This window comes from Lepus europaeus, chromosome 22 (assembly GCF_033115175.1).
Source record: "Lepus europaeus isolate LE1 chromosome 22, mLepTim1.pri, whole genome shotgun sequence".
NCBI lineage: Eukaryota > Metazoa > Chordata > Mammalia > Lagomorpha > Leporidae > Lepus > Lepus europaeus.
In genome coordinates, this window is record NC_084848.1 from 29,523,004 (window position 1) to 29,547,365 (window position 24,362).

General features: G+C 46.4%; 1 protein-coding gene across 8 annotated transcripts in view; it reads right to left on the reverse strand.

The window, feature by feature from the left end:
* Positions 1 to 24,362, reverse strand: part of SIPA1L1 (signal induced proliferation associated 1 like 1) — a 443,533-nt gene that overhangs the window by 58,368 nt on the left and 360,803 nt on the right. For all 8 annotated transcript variants that reach the window (XM_062181452.1, XM_062181449.1, XM_062181446.1 and 5 more), the window contains 4 exons: positions 20,962 to 21,119; positions 7,991 to 8,564; positions 7,103 to 7,377; positions 1,018 to 1,287 (listed from right to left, as the gene is read on the reverse strand). In XM_062181452.1, coding sequence (XP_062037436.1) covers positions 1,018 to 1,287; positions 7,103 to 7,377; positions 7,991 to 8,564; positions 20,962 to 21,119 — 1,277 coding nt within the window. The remainder of the gene's footprint in view (positions 1 to 1,017; positions 1,288 to 7,102; positions 7,378 to 7,990; positions 8,565 to 20,961; positions 21,120 to 24,362) is intronic.

Below are 24,362 nucleotides of genomic sequence, written 5' to 3' on the forward strand. Positions count from 1 at the left end.
TCCTCAGCCCCCTGCTCTTGCTGGACCTGGTATCTGCAGCTCGGATGAGCCAGGAGTGCATTCTGGCCTTTGCAAGGACTCATTCTCGCTCCACCAGTTCTGGGAACGCAGCCATCCTCCCACCCCCACCCCGAGCTCCACCAAGGTTTTGCACCAAGACATTGTGAGATGTGGTCAGGCTAAGCACAGGTGACAGCATGGTGGATGGACAGAAGGAAGAAGTCGGTCTCTTCTAGCAGGTTTGCAAACTCCTTCCTTCACTCGCACACCTAATTCAAGATAACGGAATTTATAGTGCAATTACGTAAAAGTTCACAGCAACTTTTTATCCACATCTTGGAAGTACTTAATCCAGTGTTTTTTTAGGCCTACCATCTATCCAAAGTGCTAAGGGGGCCCTGTGGAGGCAGAGCAGATCTGCTCCCCTTTGGGAGGGACTCTGCCATGACTCCCAACTTAACAAGAAGCCTTGGTTTCTTAAGCTGCTAGACTCCTCCCCTTTTGCTGCTTATTTTACTCTGAACTGGATGTTTAGAAGTAGCTCTTTGTGACGCCTTCTCCCCCCTCATTTCTTCTATTTACAGAGTAGTGGAAAATATTTGTGTTCTGCCAATTTTCCTTTCTCACAATTCCTATTAACAGAAGTGCCACGAACACAGAAAGTCAACCAAAAGCCTTCATTCCGTTGCGCCTCTCCTATCACGTGGTCACTGTCACCTGGACGTCTGCTAAGTTCCAGCCCCCTGGCCACTACACGTGCAGTGCTCATGTCTGTTGATAATCACATAGGAGTTCAAGAACAGAGCACAAGCAGCACCACACAGAGCTGAATGCTTTGCTGGAACACACTGCGCTAACCTTTATAGCTTTGGGATGCAAGGCCGCTTCGACAGCTACCGCAGCAATGCATGTCAGTCGCAATTCTTGGTTTCTAGTAAAATACAGAAAGGCTTAAAGGGCAGCAGTGATAGGTCTGGTGTTACTTAAATACTTGGAGCACAGAGGAAGGCCACTCACCGCCTCTCCAGCGGGCGCCCGTCACTGGAGATGCTCCGAGGAATGTTGGCGGCTCTTTCTGGAGGAGGCATCTTGCTGTCTCCCTTCCCAGCATTCAGCCGTGACGCCATGGGGCTCGGCACCTGTGCCGGGACCTGCGGGGCAGGCGGCCCCTTGCCCGCACCCCGCTGCCATTTGTTGTTGTTGCGGAAGGGGAACTTGAACTCGTAGGAAACACCGTCATTCACTTTGTACTCCATCACTGGCATGCGGAAGGTCTCAGAGCAGCTCCTACAGGGGCAGGCACAGAAGAACCATCAGCATAGCTGCTTCTTGTGGGTGGAAACCCCACTGACTCCCCTTAATGCTTAAAATGGACCCAGAACCCCATCCTCTACTTCAAACTATCTTTTAGTCTTTGGGCCATGTAATTATTCTCCTTGCAAAAATCAGAAGCTTGGGATATAAAATACACCAGTATTCCTTTACTTGATGCCAACTGTTGAGTCTGAAACGTGGGGTCTCTACCTAAACAGAAAGGGACCCATGGTCACTCTGGGGACACAGGGTCATACTGAGATGGAGGAGAGAAAGCTACTAGGACCACAGGGCAGAGGAGCAGACCCCAGCACAGGTTCTGGGAGGAAAGAGGCCCAAGCCTTTGTACAACCTTCACTGTGAGTTACAACTGGAGGCCTGAAAGTGGGTAGTTTCAAATGCACTGGGATCCCAAGAGTCAAGAAAGTAAGCGGGGGAGGAATGTTGAATCCAAAGAGAGTCAAATTTAGCTCAGAAGGAGAGGGGACAAAAACCAATTATAGAAATACTGAAATTAACAAGTTCCTAGGGAACGAAGTATAATCTGAAAGACTTTTTTCCATTCCCCAAAGAAAGAAATGTCCCACAGCAGAACCATCCCCAAGCAGTGAAATCACTGTGCACCACAATCTCAACCCCCGACCTGCAGGAAGTCTGGAACCCACCTTGCATTCCTTTGACCCAAAAGACAAAGAGAGATGCTCTCAATTATTCACTTGATTGATAAACTAGTTACAGCATTAACTCAAACTATATTTGAATTTCATTGCTAAGTGGGAAGTGATTTCCTTGCTTAAAGGAATTTCAAGGACTGGGAAGCAGGAGAGATGTGGACATGGGAGGCTAACAGCACAATTGTCAAAGAGCCCTTTATCAGTCACTTTAGGGATAACATAAACAGAGACCAAGCCAGCACCATGCAATAGAAACAGAAGGTAGGCTACAAATCTAAGTATGAAATTTCTAATCATCATATTAGAAGAGCAAAATGAACTCGGTGAAATAGTACAATTTAACTCAATATATCAAAAATGTTTTTAACGTGCAATGAATATTGAGAAATTACTGAGTGACTTTACAGTTTCCTAAATATGACGTACACGTTAACAATGAGCTAAGCCTCAGCCACCTGCTATTTCTCCCTGCGTCTTATGGTGAGAGTAACCACCTCCTGCTTCCTGGTCTGTTCTTATCTCTGCAAAATGCAAGCGTGATACAGAGAATCAGGAAGTGGACGGTACACAGAAGAACGAAGATAAAACCTGGCTTTTAACGCCACGCATAAAGGTTCCTTGAAGAACTTTCGTCACAAGCAAGCTTTGGTGTTGTAGGGTGGTATCTAGGGATCCATGCACGTTACCGTGGGCTGGGCACTAATCTGGCTACCCTAGAGCAATGGGAGGCCAGCCTCATTTTGATCCCTAGCTAAAAAAATGCCACACTACAGATCCCAGCTCTCATCTTACTTAAGGCATAGCCTATGGCAAAAGGGAAAACCCAGCAACGTTCAAAACCCAATTAAAGAGCTGTGGTTAGGAGGGAATTACAATCTCAAGGCTAAAAGTGACAAATGGTGACACTGAAACAAATTAACTGAAAACCAATTCCATTTTCTTACCATTTTTTAGTCATTTTCCCAACTTCCCCTTTCCATTTCTTATTTCTCCACTCTCTTTTTCCTTGCAACATCATGAAGCAGAGAGAAATGGCTGAGCAGAGCGCCACAACGCCAGACCCAAGTCAGGGGGTTTTCTGCTGGAGCGTGGCTCCTTATCAGCTGTGTGATGAGGGCATGGGAGAGCACACAGCTCTGAACCTACGGTCTTCCCAGGAAAAAGAGGTCTGAACTAGACAACTCCTAATAGCCCTTAAGTCTGCTTCTGCATTCAAATACTTGGTTTTACAATGAAGTAAAAACTTCATGACCTGTTCTTATGTAACAGGTGATTTGGTCTCTCTAGGCACCTTGTTGTTAGCCTGTAATGATCCTTGATTGCTTCCTTTAAAAACTGCAGGCTCAGGAGGGGCAGAGTTGTGGCACACCTCTGTGGGGTCAAGTTCCGGCTACTCCGTGCTTCTGACCCAGGTTCCTGCTAATATGCCTAGAGGCAGTGGATGATGGGCCCTGACAACCACATGGGAGACTCAGATGGAGTTCTTGTCTTCTGGCTTCTGCCTAGCCCAGCCCTGGCTGTTGCAGGAATTTGGAGAATGAACCAGCAGATAGAACATCCTTCTCTCTATATCACTCTGTCTTTCAAATAAATAAAACTTAAATAAATAAATAAACAGAAAACAAAAACTTGCAGGCTCATGGCCCTCAGCAGAACAAAAGCTCACCACTCCCATGCAGTACCATCCAAACACCACAACTGAATCTGTTCCAGATAGTTTTCTCCTCATCAAGACAGTGAATGAGACTCAGAGGTCACGCCTGCTGGTCATGTCGACGCCGCCTCCTGCAGAAGGGGCCACTCAGGGCAGGGTCCCAGTGAGGGCCACCAGGCTGCTCCACGCCCTTGTCTCACTCTCAGATCCACTCTGTGGGAGGCCACAGGGCCTCTCCAAACTTCACTGCTTTAATGGACATGAAGTTGCCCAGAGGATTGAAAAAGAAAAATGCTCTCCTTATCATTTCTTGTTTTCAAAAATCTTAGTTTGAAGCAAACCATAAGAGGGGTCTGCTTGTTTTTCAAACAGGGTAAAGAGCTCTATCTTTCCTTTGTTCTTTAAGTATCATCTTTTAAAATGCTAAACTGGATTTTATGTTTAAAAAAGAGCTAGTTTTTCGGAAACAAATGACTCTCCCACGTGGACATGCAAACCCATGGGGCTGCATTACAGGCTGTGGAGCGGCCAGCCCGTGACCCTGAGAACCTGTGGCCGAGGGGCAGTCAGCCCCAGGGAGACCTCCACTGTCCCACGCTGGAGCTGCAGCAGCAGCTGACAAAGCAGTGCCTCGTCAGAGAACAGAGTAATTAAGTCTCCAGGAAAACAGCAGTGGGAGTGTGAAGTGCGGAGGAGAGGAAGAAATGACAGAAGAGCATTGTCTTATTTTGTTGAAATTGTAAAAAGGTGTTACTGCTTCAGCTGCTCTCTCTGAAGTCACTCCCAGACGAAGGAGGGGGCACGCTGAGGAGCATCAGTGGTGCCGCTCCCCACCTGCCCGGAACAAGGTCAGCGCTTTGCACATGGAAACCGTAGGGAACAGGGCAGGGTGTGCTCAAGGCCTAGAGCTGTGCACAACCCTGACCCCATCCTTGGCCTCATGCCAACTCTGACCCCCATGCCACCGGCAGCTGGCCAGCCATGGGAGGCCTACAGCAGTGCTGCACCGCACACCCTCAGTGGCACTGCAGCCGGCCTGCGTGGGCTTGCAGGAGTCAGCGGTCTGCCTCCAAGGATGTCACGCTGTAGCAGGAAGTCCCTCACTGTGGAAATTACTTATGTCACGGGAAGCAGCAGGGTCTACAAGCACTGCCCATCCTAGTGCACGTGAAGGAGGGACTTGGGCGAGCAGACACAGCAGCACAGAGCTCGGACCCAAACTTGCCAGAAGACTTTCTGAGTCTGAGTAATAATACTACAACCGCCTAGGGCTGTTGGAAGGACCAAAGGCACTAATCCATGTAATGGTGCTTATTCCAGGACCTGGCACATTCAAGTCAACATAAACTTTGTTTTGTTTTAAAGGCAGAAATAGAGAAGGAGAGAGACAGAATCTTCCATCCTCTGGTTCACTTCCCAAATAGTCGTAACAGTCAGAGCTGGGCCAATCTAAAGCCAGGAGCCAGGAGCTTCCTCCGGGTCTCCCATGTGGGTGCAGGGACCCAAGCCCCTGGGTCATATTCAGCGGCTCTCCCAGGCGCATTAGCAGAAAGCAGCTAGGGCTAGAACTGGTACCCATATGGGATGTGGCAACCTAGGCAGAGGCTTGACCTTCTACGCCACCATGCCAGCCCCGCATTAATTACTTCCAGCTGTAGCATGGAAGATAAACCTGGTCTAGTACACTGCTATAGACAAACCACCTGCTATCGTGGATCTGTCTGTCCAGGGCCAGGCCTCAGACCCATCTATCTAGTAACAACTGTCCACAACGTCAGTGTCAGCAATGGCGCCTCTTCCTGTGCACACTCACGCCTGTGTATTTCCCTTCACACATCCCCCCACCCTGACTCTCAAACCTGGGAGCCTAGAAACGAGGGAAAGACTGAGCAGCCAAGGTAGCCTCATTTCTGACAGAGTCTCCTTGGACTCTAACGCTACCCCGTGTGTCACTCAGGCTGACAGTTTACAAAGTGGGGTGTTCCTCCCCAGTCCCTAACAGCCTGTTCAGAGGCAGGCATTGTGGCACAGGTAGCTAAGCTGCCACTTGTGATGCTAGCACCCCATACGAGCACTGGCTAGAGTCCTGGCTGCTCCGCTTCTGATCCTGCTCCCTGCTAATGTGCGGGGGAAAGCAGAAGATGGCTCCAGTACTTGGGCGCTTGCCACCGACAGGGGAGACTCAGATGGAGTCCCTGGTTCCTGGCCTTGGCCTGACCCAGCCCTGGATGTTGTAGTCATTTGGGGAGTGAACCAGAAGAAGGAAGATACCGCTCTCTTTCTTACTGTCACTCTGCTTTTTGAATAAATAAATTAAAATATTTTTTTGAAGTAAGTATCTATTTTAGTCCAGGAAGACCAAGTCAGTCACATAAAAGACAGTAGTTCTGAAAGCTATGAGACAATTCTGACACAGGTACACCATCTCTGACCATCATGGGTAAGCAGCACCCACACTACAGCTGTGAGTGAAGCCTAGCTCTAACACTTGATTGGAAGAATTAAAGTGCATTTATGTTGTGATTCCTGTTTACTTTTTTAAAAGAGTACAAATAACCCATTTATATTCCACCAGCTGATAATCAAACATCCATGAGAGCTCAGGGGCAGGACTGGTCTTTTTTTTTTTTTTTAGAACTATAGAATAATTAAGTCTTGGTTTAGCAGCCCTAAGAATTAATTGCCAATGCTTAACAGAAATCATTAAATTACTAGAAAACAATAGAGTGCAGAAAAAAAAAATTCCAGATCTTAAAATACTACAAAAAGTAGCAAGTGCATGCCCAAGGGAGAAGAGAATCAGTCAATTAAACCTGACCCATCAAGAACCACACCCAGAAACAGAGGAATGGAACTTCCAGTAGTGTTGTGGTGTGCTGGGAGATCAGAGGGCAGGGAGTTCCTAGGCTCCGCCTTTGGGAAACACAGGTACCCAACTGCCCAAGCACTGCCAGCGCCGGCACGTGCAGAGCCCAGTGCAGACAAAGCCCAGGAAGTCCTGTTCAGCTCTTTTGACTGCAAGGGCAGGGATGGAAACAACACTTTGAGCTGTGGACAGCAAATGGGTACAAACAAGACAGAGAGCACAGAATAGGAGTGGCATGGAACACACTAAGAAAATAAGCTGGCAGTTTGAGATGCTGATCATCTTGATGGTAAATGTCCAGTACTTCTCAGCTACTGGTGCAAGACAAGCTTAAGACAGGCATTCGCAGACTGCTGGATCTGTTAACAGCAACTTTGTAAATTCAGAGCCCGGGAATGGTCCCAGTTCATTCTTTCCAGCTGCTGCTGCCACATGCTGGGAAGGAGCTGTGTCATGACTCAGACTTTCCAAGGATGGAATTCCTAGCACTGCATATAATCTAATGCTCCTCTCAGCACTTTGCCCACTAAAAGATGCCCTACGTGATACATAAGCCCTGTCCTCTAAGGCTCACAGGTGCCAACCCAGACCTACCTCCGCGGGGTGCAGTCATCGTGGGGAGGGATGATGACAACCTTCACCGTGACAGAGGTTCTCAGGAGATCGATCATTTGCTCATGGCTCAGAGTGGCCACGGCTACCTTGCAGATCTCTACCAGGCGGCTGCCCTGCCTCAGCCCTGCCTGCCAGGCATAGCCGTAGGGCTCCACGTCTGCCACGATGCCCTCGTAGTTGACGTGGAAGCCAAGCTGTCCTAGCCCATTTCTTCGCAGGGTCATCTCCACGGATTCGCAACCTTTGGAAACAAACTAGACAAGGAAATAAAAGAGACTGTGGTTTAATCCAATAAGGCATTAAGTTGTGGACACGGGACTGGAAAAACACTGCAAGCAAGGTTATTTCTGAACACTGCTGCCAGCTGCACACCAAGCTGCTGTGTGCTCCCTCACTAGTTCCTATTCATTAGGCCAAGAGGAACACACTCACTGCGGCCAAGCAGCTCAGTGGCTTCTCTGAAGCTACAAGGGAACCTCTGACAGAGACCTCCAGGGAGCTGGCAGCAAAGAGAAACCATTCTGCTACTCATGTCGCCCTTCCAAATTCAAGGCAGCACACACTCAGTCTAAAGAGTCTCTTCAACAGGGACACCAGCCATCAGTCACCAAGGCAGGAGGATCAAGGCCCATGTAGACGGGCTTCCCACACACACACACACACACACACACGCACACACGCACACAGTATGTGGTCCTCGCCTACTTGTTTTGCCACACAGCTCCAGTGTGGGACCAACTCTGGGTTGCTTCACACCATCAGAGCAGCAAACAAAACAGCCCAAGTTTCAGTCACTTGGCTGCAGTCTGCACTGAAAGCTTTATGAAAGGGAAATTGCATGTGTGGAGGTGGGAGGGAAGGACTGACCTGCAACCTTTTGACAATCTCTTTGATATCCTCGCTGTTCATGAAGCTCTCTACGGAGATGCATTCTCCCCGCTCATAGAAGACTCTGAGGCTGGTGTCCGCCGACGTCCACCCTATCACGTCCCTGCAGGAACAGTTGAAAACCACGCTCTTGGTTTCCTGCTCAATGAGCACAATGAACTCGTTGGAGATTCCTAGCAGGCAGTCTATTTCCATGGCCGTGTTGTAGTCTTTGGCCCGGACGGCCCACACGATGGCTCCCATGCTGCTGAGCTCAGCTCCTGGGTACGGCTTAGACTTTTCTTTTTTCTTAGAGGCCAGAGAGATGAATGGGAACTTGCCAGAAGGGTCGATAGGAGTGTTGGTGACATTCTTTTCTGCCAGATCTTTCAGGTATTCCTGACGTGTCCGAGTGGCCATGGCTCGAAATTTTTCTGATTTATGAGCAGCATTTTCCGCATTAATCACTTTGGCCAAGAGGAAGTCCCTGAACACATTTGACTTAGGGAAGGTGACTCCTTTAGGGATGGGAGGCCCAAAGGAAGGCACATCTCTGGATCTGGTGACAGCCACACTGAGAGTCAAAGCAGAGAGAGAAAGAGGTGTGTCATTTCTCAGTCTCACCACATGCCAACAAAATGCACTATCACAGAGACAAAGACAAAGCCCAGAGGCAAAATAGCTGCTCATTTTCCTGCAAGAAACAATACATGTTTCTACTCCATATGAACATCTTTTTTCATTCAACCACTTAGGATTTATAGAACAGAAAACTTGTTTTAGGCAAAAAAGTCCAAAACATCAAAAAGCTTAAAAGTACAAACTCCCTTTCCTTTGAAAGGAAATTAACCATTAAAAAATTACCACTATATTTCCATAGAGACATTTTAAATACTCATACCCACTGACTGTTTCCAAGGTGGAGGGTGGGAGGGGAAGGGTCCATTATAATGACATAACCTTTCAGAACCAAGCACATTTTGTAAGAACACAAATGTGCTCTCCATTTTTGATACAAAGTCCATAGCAGATGGATTATAATGAAAATATCTGAAGATGCGGCATATGAAAGAAACGGGGTTAAACTTTTTTTTTTTTTTTTGACAGGCAGAGTGGACAGTGAGAGAGAGAGACAGAGAGAAAGGTCTTCCTTTTCCATTGGTTCACCCCCCAATGGCTGCTGATCCGAAGCCAGGAGCCAGGTACTTATCCTGGTCTCCCATGCGGGTGCAGGGCCCAAGGACTTGGGCCATCCTCCACTGCACTCCCGGGCCATACCAGAGAGCTGGACTGGAAGAGGAGCAACCGGGACAGAATCCGGCATCCCGACCGGGACTAGAACCTGGTGTGCTGGCACCCCAGGTGGAGGATTAGCCTATTGAGCTACGGCGGCGCCGGCCTGGGGTTAAACTTTTAAAGAACTTATTTGTTGATTTACGTGTGAGCTATTATGCAGAACAAAACTGTAAATTTCAAATGAAATTTGGAATGAGCAATAAAATGATTATGATCTTTATATAATTAAAATTTGGTATTTGATTCTTACAATGAACCTGTACAAAAAATACATATTTTCCTTCTCTATTTTTAAAGCAAGATTAATACAAGAAAACCTGTTCTAATTGTTCCTTCTTAAGATTGCAGAAGATGGGCCTAAGAAAAGGACCACATGAACATGTGAAATAAACTGCTGTTTTTAATCTTAAAGGAAAAAAAAATGAGTTTCTCCTAAAAAATGACAGCAACAGAACTTCAATGAAAACGAAGAGGTTGGGAGTTTTGTATCACACTGCAAGATCTCATGTGATGACCTCAGCAAAGTCGGAGATGGCTGGAAGTGATGCCTGCATAAGAATTGGCTTCTTTCCAGATTATCTAAAAGTGAGTCAATTACGCAACTGTACTAAGTCTTGGAGAGGTAATATAAAGACCTGCTTCTCCTGACCTTCCAGAACAGCCAAAATGGGACACTGAATTTTTCATAATTAAGTTCATGAGCTCTGTTTTAGGTTTTCTTCACTTTAAAAAAGGTTTTACTCTAAGATACTGAGTTTTATTTTTTGCAAAGTGATTATTTCTTGTGAAAATTCAGAGAAACAAAATCAGCAACCTCAGGATGCACATTATAGTCCTGGTGAATGGGAAGGTGACACTGTCAGAAGATGTCCCGGAATGGCCAATCTGCTGGTTTTCACAAGTTTGCTTAGGAAGAATAAGACTATTTTGTTCATTTCAGGATAAAGGAGTGGCAAGCGAGTTCCACTTTGTAGCTGGAGAAGAGAAATCACTGAAATCTCCGGACGCACCGTGGCCTAATTATACCAGTGTTAGGAAGGCACATTTTCTTTTCTATGGTGAACTGTCTTGTGTGAACGCTGACAGCTGCACACTTTTAATTTGATCACACTATCTATTTTCTTTTTTAGTCAAGCAGAAGATGCTGAACTCCAGATTAGCTAGATTTCCTATGAGAAATCCTGTGAGGATCTAGAAATATTTAATATCTTTCATCTTAAAACCGGCAATTTCTTGTCTTGCTAATTTCGCTCAGATCATTATTTGTTCTCAGGAAGCAGCTGTGAGCTTATTTTAACTGTGGAGAGGGAGACGCTTAGCAGGGGGTGTGACTATGAGCACCACCCATCCCCTTGCCCCGTACACTCTGACTTTTTAGAGATCTATTTAGTAACTGATAGGACTTCAAAGATAGACTGAAGACCCACCAATAATTAGCAGTCTCCAGAGTGAGCTGCAGGCCAAGAACTGATCCTTAACGCATAATTATCAATGACTCACCGCCGCGGGAGGTGAATGACACAGACACTGACACTAGCTTAGCATCATGGGAATCAGAGTCCTTGCAGAGGGAGGAGACAAGGACGACCATACCCCAGGATGCTCTTTCCAAATCACGCGCTTCGTTTTGGAGAAATCTAACCTCCAAGGTTTCTACAAGGTTATTAATTTAGATGTCCCCAATTGTCAATTCTTGATAAGAAGGTCTGGTTTAAGCCAGACAGAAGATTTTGTCTAAGTAAGAAAGTAAGCCTGTCTAGAATTTTAGTTTTTTGTATATACACGTACATATATATGTGTGTGTGTGCCTTTAAGATAAATTTAAAAACCTGTTCTTGCTATTTTTTTATTTATTTGCAAATCAGAGTTACACAGAAAGGAGATGCAGAGAGAGGTCTTCCATCCACTGATTTACCCCCCAATTGATCCAAAGCCAGGAGCTAGGAGCTTCTTCTGGGTCTCCCACGTAGGTGCAGAGGCCCAAAGACTTGGGTCATCTTCTACTGCTTTCCCAGGCCACAGTAGAGAGCTGGATCAGAAGTGGAGCAGCTGGGACTCGAACCGGCACCCATATGGGATGCTGGAGCTTCAGGCCAGGGTATTAACCCGCTGCGCCACAGCGCCAGCCCGTGTTCTTGCTATTTTTAAGAGCAGACTCCAGAGGCCGGCACTGTGGTGTAGTAGGCTAAACCTTGGCCTGCGGCACCGGCATTCCATATGGGCGCCAGTTCCTGTCTTGGCTGCTCCACTTCTGATCTAGCTCTCTGCCTACAGCCTGGGAAAGCAGTCAAAGATGCCCCAGTTGCTTGGATCCCTGCACCGGTGTGGGAAACCCGTAAGAACCTCCTGGCTTCTGACTTCGGGTTGGCTCTGCTCCAGCCATTGTGGCCATTTGGGGAGTGAACCAGTGGATGGAAGACCTTTCTGTCTGTAACTCTACCTCTCAAATAAATAAATTTTTTAGAAAGAAGAAAAAAGCAGACTCCAGGGTTAATTAGCTGGGCGGCTAAGATGCTTGTCTCCCACAGTGCCTGAGCTCCAGCTCCTGACTCCGGCTTCCCGCTAACGCAGACCCTCAGAGGCGGCACTGATGGCTCAAGCAACTGGGTCCTTGCCACCCACACAGAGATCAGGACTGTATTCCTGGCTTCTGGCTTCAGCCCAGCCCAGCCCAGCCACGGACACTGTGAGCTTTTAGGGAGTGAACCAGCAGATGCAAGCTCCCTGTATCTACCTGTACCTCTGTCTCTGCCTTTCAAATAAATGAATTAAAAAAAAAAAAAAAAAAAGATTCCAAAGGGCCTCTGCTTGACAGCACTTAGGTTAGCCTGCTTTGCAACACTGTATTTCTTAGAAATAATATATTCTTGGGGCCAGCGCCGTAGATCACTTGGATAATCCTCCATCTACGGTGCCGGCATCCCATATGGGTGCCAGGTTCTAGTCCTGGCTGCTCCTCTTCCAGTCCAGCTCTCTGCTGTGGCCTGGGAGGGCAGTAGAGGATGGCCCAGGTGCTTGGGCCCCTGCACCGGCACGGGAGACCAGGAGGAAGCAGCTGGCTCCTGGCTTCGGATCGGTGCAGCGCCAGCCGTCGCGGCCATTTGGGGAGTGAACCAATGGAAGGAAGACCTTTCCCTCTCTCTTTCTCACCATCTAACTCTATCTGTCAAATGGTGAGATATATAATATATATATGTATATATATATATATTTTTAAGATGATGGCCATGCCTTATTTATCAACCAATACTGAGAATTAGGATACTCTATGCTAGAAGGCTATCAAGATGAGACACAGAGGGAGAAGAGACAGACACACAGAAGATCAGAGACTGAAACAGATGTAGAAAATTAGCACTGGAAGAGAATTTGGAGAATTCAATGCTCCTCAGATTCTTTCAATAAAATCTTAAGTTTCATCTTCAAATTCACTTCGTGGGGTGGGCACTTGGCCTAGCAGTCAAGCACTGCTTGGGATGCCTGCGCACCATCTGCGCGTGTCTGGGTTCCACTCCCAGCCCCACTCCTGATTCTGGCTTCTGAGCAGGAGCAGTGTGCACGCTGGGAGGCAGCAGTGAGGGCTCAAACAGTTGGGTCTCTGTCACCCACCCACACTCTGGACAGGGACCAAGTTTCAGCTTCCACCTGGTCTGGGCTCTGCAGACATGTGGGGAGGGAACCAGATGATGGGAGCTGTTTCTCAAAAATTAAATAAATAAATAAAAATTAAAAATAAATAAAATGAAAAAAAATTTTTCATCTTGATTTTGTGTTCTACCAAGGAATATTTGTGTTCATTTTTAACTTAAAAAACACATTTTCTCTCTAAAATCTCTGAGTACAACTAAGGGACGAGAAAGGTTTCTGTCTGCTCTGTGGGTTGAAGTGTCTCCAAACCTCCATGGGAACAGCTGGTACACATTCCTCACTTCTCCAGGAAGCAGATGCAGAGACGAGAAACGATTCGCAGGGAGAGCAGGACTGGAATGCAAGTGTCTGGACAGCCGACACAGCGCTCCATGATAAGACAACTCTCACTCCTTCTGCAGGGAGGTTTCAGAATCTCCCCATCCTGCAGTGCTTGCTGAACCAGACCATCCCTGAGCCACATAGCCCGGGACCACCATGCTGCTGCCTCCAGTGGACCTGGGCCATGTAATCACTTGCTGGGGTCCCAAGTTCTGATGATACAGTCATCTCACGGTGTCTGAGGACCCCTCTTAGGTACAAAATCCACATTGCTCACGTCCTTCATATAAAATGACAAAGTATTTGCATAGAACCCAGGCACGGGTACTTCACAAGGTTTGTGGAGAATGCAGTTAAAAGAGCAGTTTATTTTGCTGCAAAAATTTCTTGCACATGAGGGGGTCTTGCACAAGTTTATAAACACCGTGTATCATGCAAAAACTATGCATGGATTTCAAAAAAGTTCTGCATTTGGCCGGCGCCGTGGCTCAACAGGCTAATCCTCCGCCTGCGGTGCCGGCACACCGGGGTCTAGTCCTGGTCGGGGCACCGGATTCTGTCCCGGTTGCCCCTCTTCCAGGCCAGCTCTCTGCTGTGGCCAGGGAGTGCAGATGGAGGATGGCCCAGGTCCTTGGGCCCTGCACCCCATGGGAGACCAGGATAAGCACCTGGCTCCTGCCATCGGATCAGCGTGGTGCGCCGGCCACAGCGCGCTGGCCGCGGCGGCCATTGGAGGGTGAACCAACAGCAAAAAGGAAGACCTTCCCCTCTCTCTCTCTCTCTCTCTCTCTCACTATCCACTATGCCTGTCAAAAAATAAAAAAGTTCTGCATCAAAATAAACTCTCTTAATCATTTTTCCCCATGAACTTTTTCAAGTGGCCATGTCCTTAATTCACATTTAGATTACTTAGGATACCTGATACAATGTGAATGCTGTGCAAGTAGCTAATAAACTATACTGCATTACTTAGGGGAAAATGACCAGGAAAAATACTCTGCCCATGTTTAGCACAGATGCTGAACCCGTGGATATGGGCCATGGCACATGGAAATGCTCCAGAGACCCCTAAATAAAGCCTCAGTGGGTGAAGGTGCCAAGAATAAGACACCTGAACTTTGGAGGCAAGATGGAAACAGCAATCAGCAATGAACCTCAGCTCAAAAATTAAAGGGAAAGCGACAGTAAAAACCTCAAAAAGGTAGAGAGGGCAGTTTCCCCTTTTTGATGCCTGGATCAGATTGGCAGCCTGGGGAGCTTTCCAAGGAAGAAGAGCAGAGCTGGGCAAAGGACTGGAAGCTATCAGTGGCAGAACAAACATGTGCCAAGCATTGGATCGGGGGACTGTGGATTTCTAATCGGTGTTCACTTGCCAACCACAGCGGGGCACCCACCACACACCTGGCTCTGAGCTGCGGCTGAGCGACTGACCCGGAGTACTGCAGGGGCTCTGCTGGCTTGAGCCCCATGCTGGGGAAGGGCAGGGTGTGACCGGCAACACTGAGGAAAGGCGCCCGGTCTTGTCCTGGGTGGCCATGGGAGTTTCCCAGAAAAAAGCAAAGTAGGAATTCACCAGACGAAGGCGGGGCAGGGTGGGTGATGAGAGGAAGCATTCCCGCCCCAATGCAACATGTGTGTTCTGGTGAGATGAGGCAGGGTGGGGGAAGGATCCACAGAGGAGGAGCCAGCAGAGGTCATAACTAAGGGACCCCATGCAGTAGGCTTTGCTGCAGGGCCTGAACCCTACTTTTTTTTTTTTTTTTAAAAATTAACATATCTTTTCATTCTATTTTTCACAAACTTCACAAAATAATTCTGACAGGCAGAAAGAGAGTTCATGCATGTACTTCCACGCCCTGGTTCACTCCCCTAATGTCTCTAATGACCCCTGGCCAGCAAACGGAAACTCAATCCAGGTCTCCCGTGTGCATGGCAGGAGCCCAGTTACTTCAGCCATCATCACGGCACCCCACCATCAGAGGGAAGGAAGCTGGGTCAGGAGCCTGAGCTGGGAATCCAATCCAGACCCTCAGATGTGGGACACAGGCATCTCAGCCGCTGGGGGGGTTAACAGGTTTCTGTCCTGGAAGGTCAGCCGCAACTCCTGTGGAGCATTTTTTGTTCCCGGTGTTCAGCTGTCGCACTTGGTAGGCAGTCAAGGAGCCAAAATGCTGGCTCTTGGTCAGACTGCCCAGAGAACCATAAGCACTGCTCCAGGCGGGCATTTTGAAAACAAAGTCCCAGAGAAACAAGGGCTGTTTCAGGAGGAGAAAGGAAGGCAGTGCATCTACACCCGCCTGCACAGACCCTCACAGCTTCGGCCAGCTGTCAGCTCTCCTGGGCTTCACTTCCCAAGGAGCAGCCCTGACCTTAGTCATCCCGGCCCCCACTCGGCTCTCTACAGACCAGTAATCTGAAAAATAACTGAGCTCAACTTTGGGGATCAATATTTATCGACTTGTGCTAACTGCCACCAGCAAAGTGGTCTTTAGCATGGGAAAAATCTCAGCTGTCTTGGCCAAGAGGGATGCTGGTGAATTCTGGCTTGGAACAGACCTTCTGGAACAAATTTCTACCGCTTGACCCACATGTTGATTTGTTTTTCCTTCTCGAAGCTTGCAGATTCCTTAAGGGAAGAGAGGAGGACAGATGTGGACATTTGCTGGGCACTCACCATGCTCCCTGCCCACACCTGCCACTTTACTTGCGGGGTTTTAAGGATATGTCAAGCAGCCCTGCACAGAAAAGGAATTTAAGATCCAAGAGATTCAACACTAAGAGCTTTTCGCTCATCATACAGACTCCTTTCAACATTCATTACATTTTAACCACTGAATATGGAAACCTCCGAGAGGAGTAACATCTATTTCTAACTTCCTGAACACACCTACTGTCCACAAGCCAACATCTGTTTTGAGGACTCAGGGTCATAACTGAAACTACTTATTAATATTCCAGTTTTAAGGTTAATATTAAGGGGCCAGTGACGGCATCCCATATGGATGTCAGTTCAAGTCCTGGCTGCTCCACTTCCCATCCAGCTCTCTGGTATGGCCTTGGAAAGCAGTAGAAGATGGCCCAGGTCCTTGGGCACTGCATCTGCATGGGAGACCCAGAGAAAGCTCCTGGTTCCTGGCTTTGGATCGGCCCCTGCTCTTGCTGTTGCAGCCATCTGGGGAGTGAACTAGCAGATGGAAGAACTCTCTCCCTCTCTATGCTTCTGTGCCTTTCAAATAAATAAATAATTATTTTAAAAAAAGTTAATACTAATACCTTAATTTCATCAAATAGTTGATTCCAATTTTTAAAGATGTCCTAAGACTTTCTCTATAGTCTGTTTAAATTAAGACCCAAATAAGGTCTACACATTGCAAACAACTTATTTTTTTCTTTATTTTACAGATTCCATTCTATTTCTATTATTCTTTTATTTCTTGCAATTTATTTGTTGAAGAAATTTGACTGTCATATAGAGTTGTCTGAAGTCTGTTGCCTATAAGCATATTCCGCTGTAATTTCATGTAAATTGGTCTGTCCAGAGATCTGAAAAGATTCATGTTTAATTTGGGGGGGAGAAGGCGCAAGATTAATTCATAGGTGAGGTTGCATCCTTCCAGTACAGTGGAAACTTTTACCTCTTTGTATAATACCTTTACAGCCTTTGATGATCAAGGTCCACATCCACTGACTCATTCATTGTTGGACAATGGTGATATTCTACACGCGATTTTACAAAGTGGAGCCCTTGGGTGAGTGAGGCCTATTTGGTGTTTTACTTCCAAACCAAATGACCTCAGACTGCTTTGCCTGTAACATTTGTATTTTGATGTGAACAGTTGCTCTGCATCTCCGCAATCAGCAAACATAAATCAGTGTTTTCAGTGCATGCGTGGCCTTGACAGCCCAGGCATCTTTTTGATTGGCTGCTTCTAATCTGCTCTATCAACTTGGACCAGACAATTAGGCTCGCTGCAAGGAGACAGATAAAACAACAGAGATCAGAGGGCTCCTTTATCAGTACAGGCTGAGCTTTGGTTCACAGGCTTTGGGACTGATGTCTGAGTTCCTGGCTACATCATGACTGCCCAAGACTGACTGACTCCTGACACAGGCTTCAATTAAATCAGCTGGTTTTGTTTGTTTGTTAAGTTAACTTTCTGGTCTCCAGGTACAACATCCCATTCCTGAAGGCCCCTGCCTTGCACTGCAGGGACTTTCTTTGTTCTCCTATTACAGTCCAAGGTCTAGAATAACGTCTTGTGCACAAATAAGTGCTGGATAAAGAATCAGTGGAAAAACAACAACCACTTCCAAGTGTGTCTGGTGACATGGACACATGTTCCCAGAACTCCACTCATACAGGGTCACCGGGATGGCCCAGCATTCCAGGGGCCTCACTGCCGTTCTCTTCCCTACCTGAGCAGCCTCCTCACTGCAACCTCACCATCCTTCCTGCCCCTCTGTTTCTGCACATCTCTGACCACTGCTGCGACTGCATCTCTAGTGCCCTTTCATTTCCATCCATCTGTGTCTGAAACAGAGTCTCATTCTCTCGGTTAAATATCCTCATAACAGCAGTGGTGCTGACCCCACACTTAGCTACACTACAATGGCAAGGTGTTTCTTTGAGAAAATGGTATTTCTAACTTTCCCAGGTTAAGGCATCATGCAGGAGTATGTAAATCAATATACAAGTGTTTATGGTGGAGAAAAGCCGGGAGCAGCAGGTTTTAAATGACAAAATTATTTGAATTTCTCTAGCTATATTACTTAGGAATAAAGTTAAATTAGATAAATTGGTATATTTCTGAGCTTTTCCACCAAAGCACCTCTAACAAAATAAGCCTACAAATTCCTATACCCAGTTGGTTTAGAGAGTGGCTGTGACATGGATAACAAAAAAAAAAATCACACAGGTGTGACTATTCCCTGGAGACATGTTTTTATTTTAATTTTGATATTCAGTTTTGGTCCTGCTTCATCACACTTACTTTCATGAGAATCTAGGTTCTCCTCTCCTCCAGTCCCAACACTAAGGCCCGAGAGAAGTGCCCTATTTATTCTGTGCCTTCCCACATTTCCTGATATCACCACACACCAAAAGGAACAGGCCTGGCTCATTTGAAAAGGAAGGAGAGACGTTAAGGACATCTAAAGCGAACAAGGATAAGGCTACAACAAGGACAAGGTCACCTCTTGTGATTTCAGTGGAGTTGCAAACCAGTACATTCTACTGCAATCACAAACAGCCCACCTCAGCCCACCTCCATGGTTTGTGGGCAGCGCGTTGGGCATTCAAACAAGCTGGCAACTGGGAGACTCCAGGCCCACCCATCCCTAGGCAGCGATGCTCAGGGTTCTGCTCCCAGCAAAGACTCCCAGTGTCACAAGTGGGGTTAAAAAGATGGGCTCTCCAGGCAACAGAAGAAAACAAAGAGAGAGACAGCAAACATGATTTTCAGGGAGTGGGTGTTAAAAGTAAAAGAGTAAAGCACTGGAGGCGGCCTCCTGCCTTCCTTGGAAATTGGCTTAGACCGGTGCTGTCTTAAGGGTGGCTGCTGGCCACATGTGGCTACTGAGCACTGAAATGTGGTCACTGTGATCCAGGAATATTACATTATATTACATTTTAATTAATATAAATTGTAAAAACTAGTACTCAATTCAGTTACTCAAAAACTTCTTAGAAGCATGTTTGGAACAACCTAGGCATATATATCTACTTATTCAACTGTATATTTTATGAACTCTGAATACAGATCAAGTACTCCCAATGAAAATTTAGCATATTGTTGTAAGTCTAAAACACATTATAGGTTCAGGTTTTTGCGGTTTTTTTTTTTTGACAGGCAGAGTGGACAGTGAGAGAGACAGAGAGAAAAGTCTTCCTTTGCCATTGGTTCACCCTCCAATGGCCACTGTGGCAGGCGCGCTGCAGCCAGTGCACCGTGCTGATCCGAAGCCAGGAGCCAGGTGCTTCTCGTGGTCTCCCATGCGGGTGCAGGGCCCAAGGACTTGGGCCATCCTCCACTGTACTCCTGGGCCATAGCAGAGAGCTGGCCTGGAAGAGGGGCAACCGGGACAGGATCGGTGCCCCGACCAGGACTAAAACCCGGTGTGCTGGCGCCGCAAGGCGGAGGATTAGCCTATTGAGCCGCAGCGCCGGCCAGGTTCAGGTTTAATGGCAATAACTTTCCACTTTTAAAAATTACATGTTGAAATGATAATATTTAGAAATATTGGATAAGTAAAATAAAATACTAGGTCAAAAATATAAGGTTAAAATTAATTTCATTAATTTACTATGCTTTAAAAATCTGGCTGTAAGAATATTTAGAATTAATGCAGCTTGCATTATATTTCTATGAAACAGTATTGATGTAGACAAAGACTTGAAAAGAAGAAACTTTGTTTAAAAGAAACTGCATGGTTCTCTGTGTCCCAAACTTCCTAATGCCCATTCAAAAGGGGTTTAGCTTTCTATCTGCAAAGCAGTATGAAATCCTTTGCATGAATCTTGAGCCCTAAATGCAACAGTTATCCACCCCAGATATTGTCGAGTGTTCTGTGCTCATTCTTTTATTCTATGGCTAACCAAAACAGCTTTCAGAGACTGTCTCTTTGGTAAGAGGCTTCCGATCAAGGTCGCCAGCATCAACGTTTCCAGTCCCTGAGTCAAGGCAACGAAGACCTGTCTGGCCGTGAGTGTCACATGGCTCCTGAGAAGCTCTGGAACAGGTCCTGAATCAGCAGCCAGGATGGCAACGGCACGGTCTTCATGGCAGGGGACAGAGGCGGCTCAGTGGCCAGGCCCCAGGGACGGTTCACAGTCAGACTGCATGCATTCCAGTTTAACTCTGCCCAGTGCTGGACAGCTAAGCTCCGGCAAATGACCTGGCCTCCGAGTACTTAAATACTGTTGTCTGTGAAGGGGGATAAAGACCTCTCTCTAGGTTTGATTTTACTTTATTTTTACTTAGTTTTTAATCTCATAGGTTTAAATGAGGTAGCATTTACAGATCTCAGAAACCAGCTGTCATTCTGTGTAGCCCACATGCTGTGCAGTAGCTAGCTACATTAGTCAAAAACGAACACCTAACGTGAACAAAGCCCAACATCTTACAAAAGCTAGAACAGCCTTCCGCATCTGGACAGGACAACCACACGGGCTGGCATCCTCCGACAGTCCCCAGCCCTGCCAGTGCTGGACGGGAGCCTGCAGACAGAAGCCTGAATTCCAGTACTCATTACACTCGGTCACAACTGACACTGGAACAACTGCAGTCGATGCTTAATAAGGCAAAGAAATGCTTCCGAGATTACATCAGAGTAGACCAAGATAGTCCTAAGAAAGGGTCTGGGCTTCTTTGAACAATACTTTTTTAAAAAAAGAACTTATCCATTTATTACGATTATTTTTCTCTGATCTTTCCATGCCAAAAGAAGACTATAATTAGCAGTATGAGTAATTAGTCAGTTGACGACCACATGGCCTGGATGAAGGACAACACCTAAGGAGGAAGTGCAAATGGAAACAGCAGGTGTCTAACCAACAGGTCTGGGGAATGGCAATGCCATCAGGTTCTGCCAGATGCACGCACAATTTAAAGACCAAAGTAGACAGAAATGGATTTTCCATGGCCACTTCAGAAATCAGAGCTGCACGGGGCCTGTCTGCAACAACCAGCCAACGTCTATGGACACACCTGTAACAGACGCTGTCCGTGCAGGGGTTATGAGCCCTGACGATGACGAAGACGTGCTGAAAATGGGATCGGATGTTCTTCGGGCTGAATGGCTGCGCTCCCGGCTCTTGGAAAACTATTGTTACAATATCATTTCCAATGTGTCGCTTCCGTAAGAGCTACAAGAAAAAATAAGCAACCAACAGAGATGACAATGCTGTGTTTTCCTCCCCAATTCCCTTATGTAACTATATGCAAAACATTCATTTCTAATTAGTACACATTAGGGTAAGTAATCTATGCAGTTATTATCAATATTTGAGCCAGTCTTATCATTTCCTCCAAGGAAGAAAATGGAAATGAGAATTCTGAAATTTGCATAAAAGATATAGCCATTCAAGTAGATCTGCCCAATATCTGGCATATTAAGCCAAGTTTCAGCATCTCTAAATCCTCAGTTTCCATAACAACAGTTTTGTTCCATTTTTATATAAGAAAGAAATTTGCCATGGGGAAGAATTTTAGAGATGAGAAAGGCTGAGGTAATTACAACACAATTTATGTTCTGGTTTAATTGGCTTCATTTGAAGCAAATGTGGCGAATGTGTTTTCTGATACTTTCTGTGTCATAAGCTGGAATGTGCAAATTAATAACATCCCACAATGCTGTAACCCTTTAAAAGCAGGTTAAATCTCAAGTTTAGACTGTTTCTTTAATTACAGTGAAAGCTGCTTAAGACCATCTTCTGCTGTACATAAAATGGTGTTTTGGATGGGCGGCTTTCAAAATCAGGTGGCCCTCTGCCCCCTGAACACCTGAGGCCAGTGTCATTTCGGGGACGCGTTTGATAGGTAGTTTAATTCAACAGTGAAAAGAAACCTGAAGACAATTTCCACTTCTCATACTTATTCTAAGGTGCAGAAATCACACACTGGTGAAAATCAATGATTTGGTATCAGTTGCCAGCTGTGAGAAACGACATCCTTACAGATCAGCGTTGAGAACTGGGAGTTACACTGCTGACGAAATGTACTTTTAACCTCAGGAATCTGAAAGCATCCCAAACTATCTTCTAATGCAGCATTTATTTCATTTCAAAACATAATATATAATCAAGAGAACATACAAAAAAATTTAAGATTCTTCCTCAGCACTGGGGATCTAAGGCATACCATGAACAAATACAATTTGTCTGTGCATCACAATATTCCTGCACAGATGTTATTGCCTCTTCTTTTGTGTGCAATGTCATTTTTTCTTTAAACTATGCCCTGATATGTAAAATTAATGTCCTACTAAAGAACTCAAGTTGAAATATATCCATTTGGGGCCGGCTTTGTGGCACAGCGGGTTAAGTCACCGCCTGTAGAGCCAGCATCCCCTAAGGGCGCCAGTTCATGTCTGGCTGCCGCACTTCTGATCCAGCTCCCTGCTAATGTGCTTGAGAAATCAGTCGAAGAATGGGCCCGGTGCCCACATGGGAGACTCAGAAGCAGTTCCTGGCTTTAGCCAGGCACAGCCCTGGTTGTTGCGGTCATTTAGGGAGTGAGTCGGTGGATGGAAGATCTCTCTCTCTCTCTCTCCCTCCCTCTCTCTCTGGAATTCTGCCTTTCAAATAAAAATCTAAAGTTAAAAAATATATCCAAATCTAAAGTTAAAAAATACAGCCATTTATAGCTCTCACGATACATATAATGAAAGATAACATTTATATCAAAGCATGCCTGCTCTTTCTGCTTTTTCCAAGTACAAAGTAACCTAAATTGAAGAAAACAAATTCTTAAGCTAAAGGATGAAATGTCTTAATACCAGAGAGAATGAATTTCTTAACACGATGGTACTTCAAAAAGTTTGTGGAAATGCAATTAAAAGATAAGCTTATTTGTGATGCAAAAAATTTTGAAGTCCATCACTGTTTTTCCATAATATACCTTCCCATGAACTTTCCGAAGACTTCCCACATATGGATGATACCTATTACTTTCTCACTCTTATAATTGACCAAAATATTTTTGCCATGATCTGACATCAAAATTAAATAATTTCACTGTCCACTTATATGCTAACTCACTTTGCCCACTACCTCAACTCCTTTAGTTAGAAATTGGGGCCGGCGCCGTGGCTCACTTGGTTAATCCTCCGCCCGTGGCGCTGGCATCCCATATGGGCGCCAGGTTCTAGTCCTGGTTGCTTCTCTTCCAGTCCAGCTCTCTGCTGTGGCCCAGGAGGGCAGTGGAGGATGGCCCAAGTGCTTGGGCACCTGCACCTGCATGGGAGACCAGGAAGAAGCACCTGGCTCCTGGCTTCGGATCGGCATAGCTCTGGCCATACAGCCATTTAGGGGGTGAACCAATGGAAGGAAGATCTTTCTGTCTCTCTCTCTCTCTCACTGCCTAACTCTGTCAAATTAAAAAAAGAAAGAAAGAAAGAAAGAAAGAAAGAAACAAACAAACAACTAGGGGGTTGGTGTCATGGTGTGGCGGGTTGAGCCGCCGCCTGCAGTGCTGGCATCCCATATGGGCAGGAGTTCTAGTCCCACTTTTGATTCAGCTCCCTGCTGATGCATCTGGGAGGGCAGAGGCGGATGGGTCAGTGCCTGGGCCCCTGCACCCACTTAGGAGACCCCAAGGAAGCTCCTGGCTCTGGCCCGGCCCAGGCCTAACTGTTGTAGCCATTTGGGGAGTGAGCCAGTGGATCAAAGACCTCTCTCTCTCTCTCTCTTGGTCTCGCTTTAATTTTGCCTTTAAAATAAATAAAATAAATATTTAAAAAAATTTAAAAACAATTGATCTTTTTAAAAGATTTATTTTATTTATTTTAAAATCAGAGTTACACAGAGAGAGAAGGAGAGGCAGAGAGAGAGAAGTCTTCCATGCACTGGTTCACTCCCCAAATGGCCTAAATGGCTGGAGCTGGGCCAATCTGAAGCCAGGAGGCAGGAGCTTCTTCCAGGTCTCCCATGTAGGTGCAGGGGCCCAAGGACTTGGGCCATCTTCTACTGCTTTCCCAGGCCGTAACAGAGAGCTGGATGGGAAGTGCAGCAGCCAGGACTACATCCAACGCCCATATGGGATGCCGGCGCTGCAGGTGGCGGCTTTACCTGCTAAGCCACAGCACCGACCCCACAATTGTTCTTATTATTGGGGTGGGCATGTGGCACAATGGGTCAAGCCCCTGCTATGACACTGGCATCCCGTATCAGAGTGCTGCTTCCATTCCTGGCTGCTCCACTTCTGTTAATACTAATGGGCCTGAGAAGGAGTGGAAGACAGCCCAAGTGATTGAGCCCTGCCACCCATGAAGAGAGAAAGCTCCTGGCTTTGCCCTGGCCTAGCCCTGGCTATGTGGGCACTTGGAAGCAGATGGAAGATCTCTCTTTTGCTTTAAAAACCAGTTATTGGTCTCATTACATTCTTTTTAC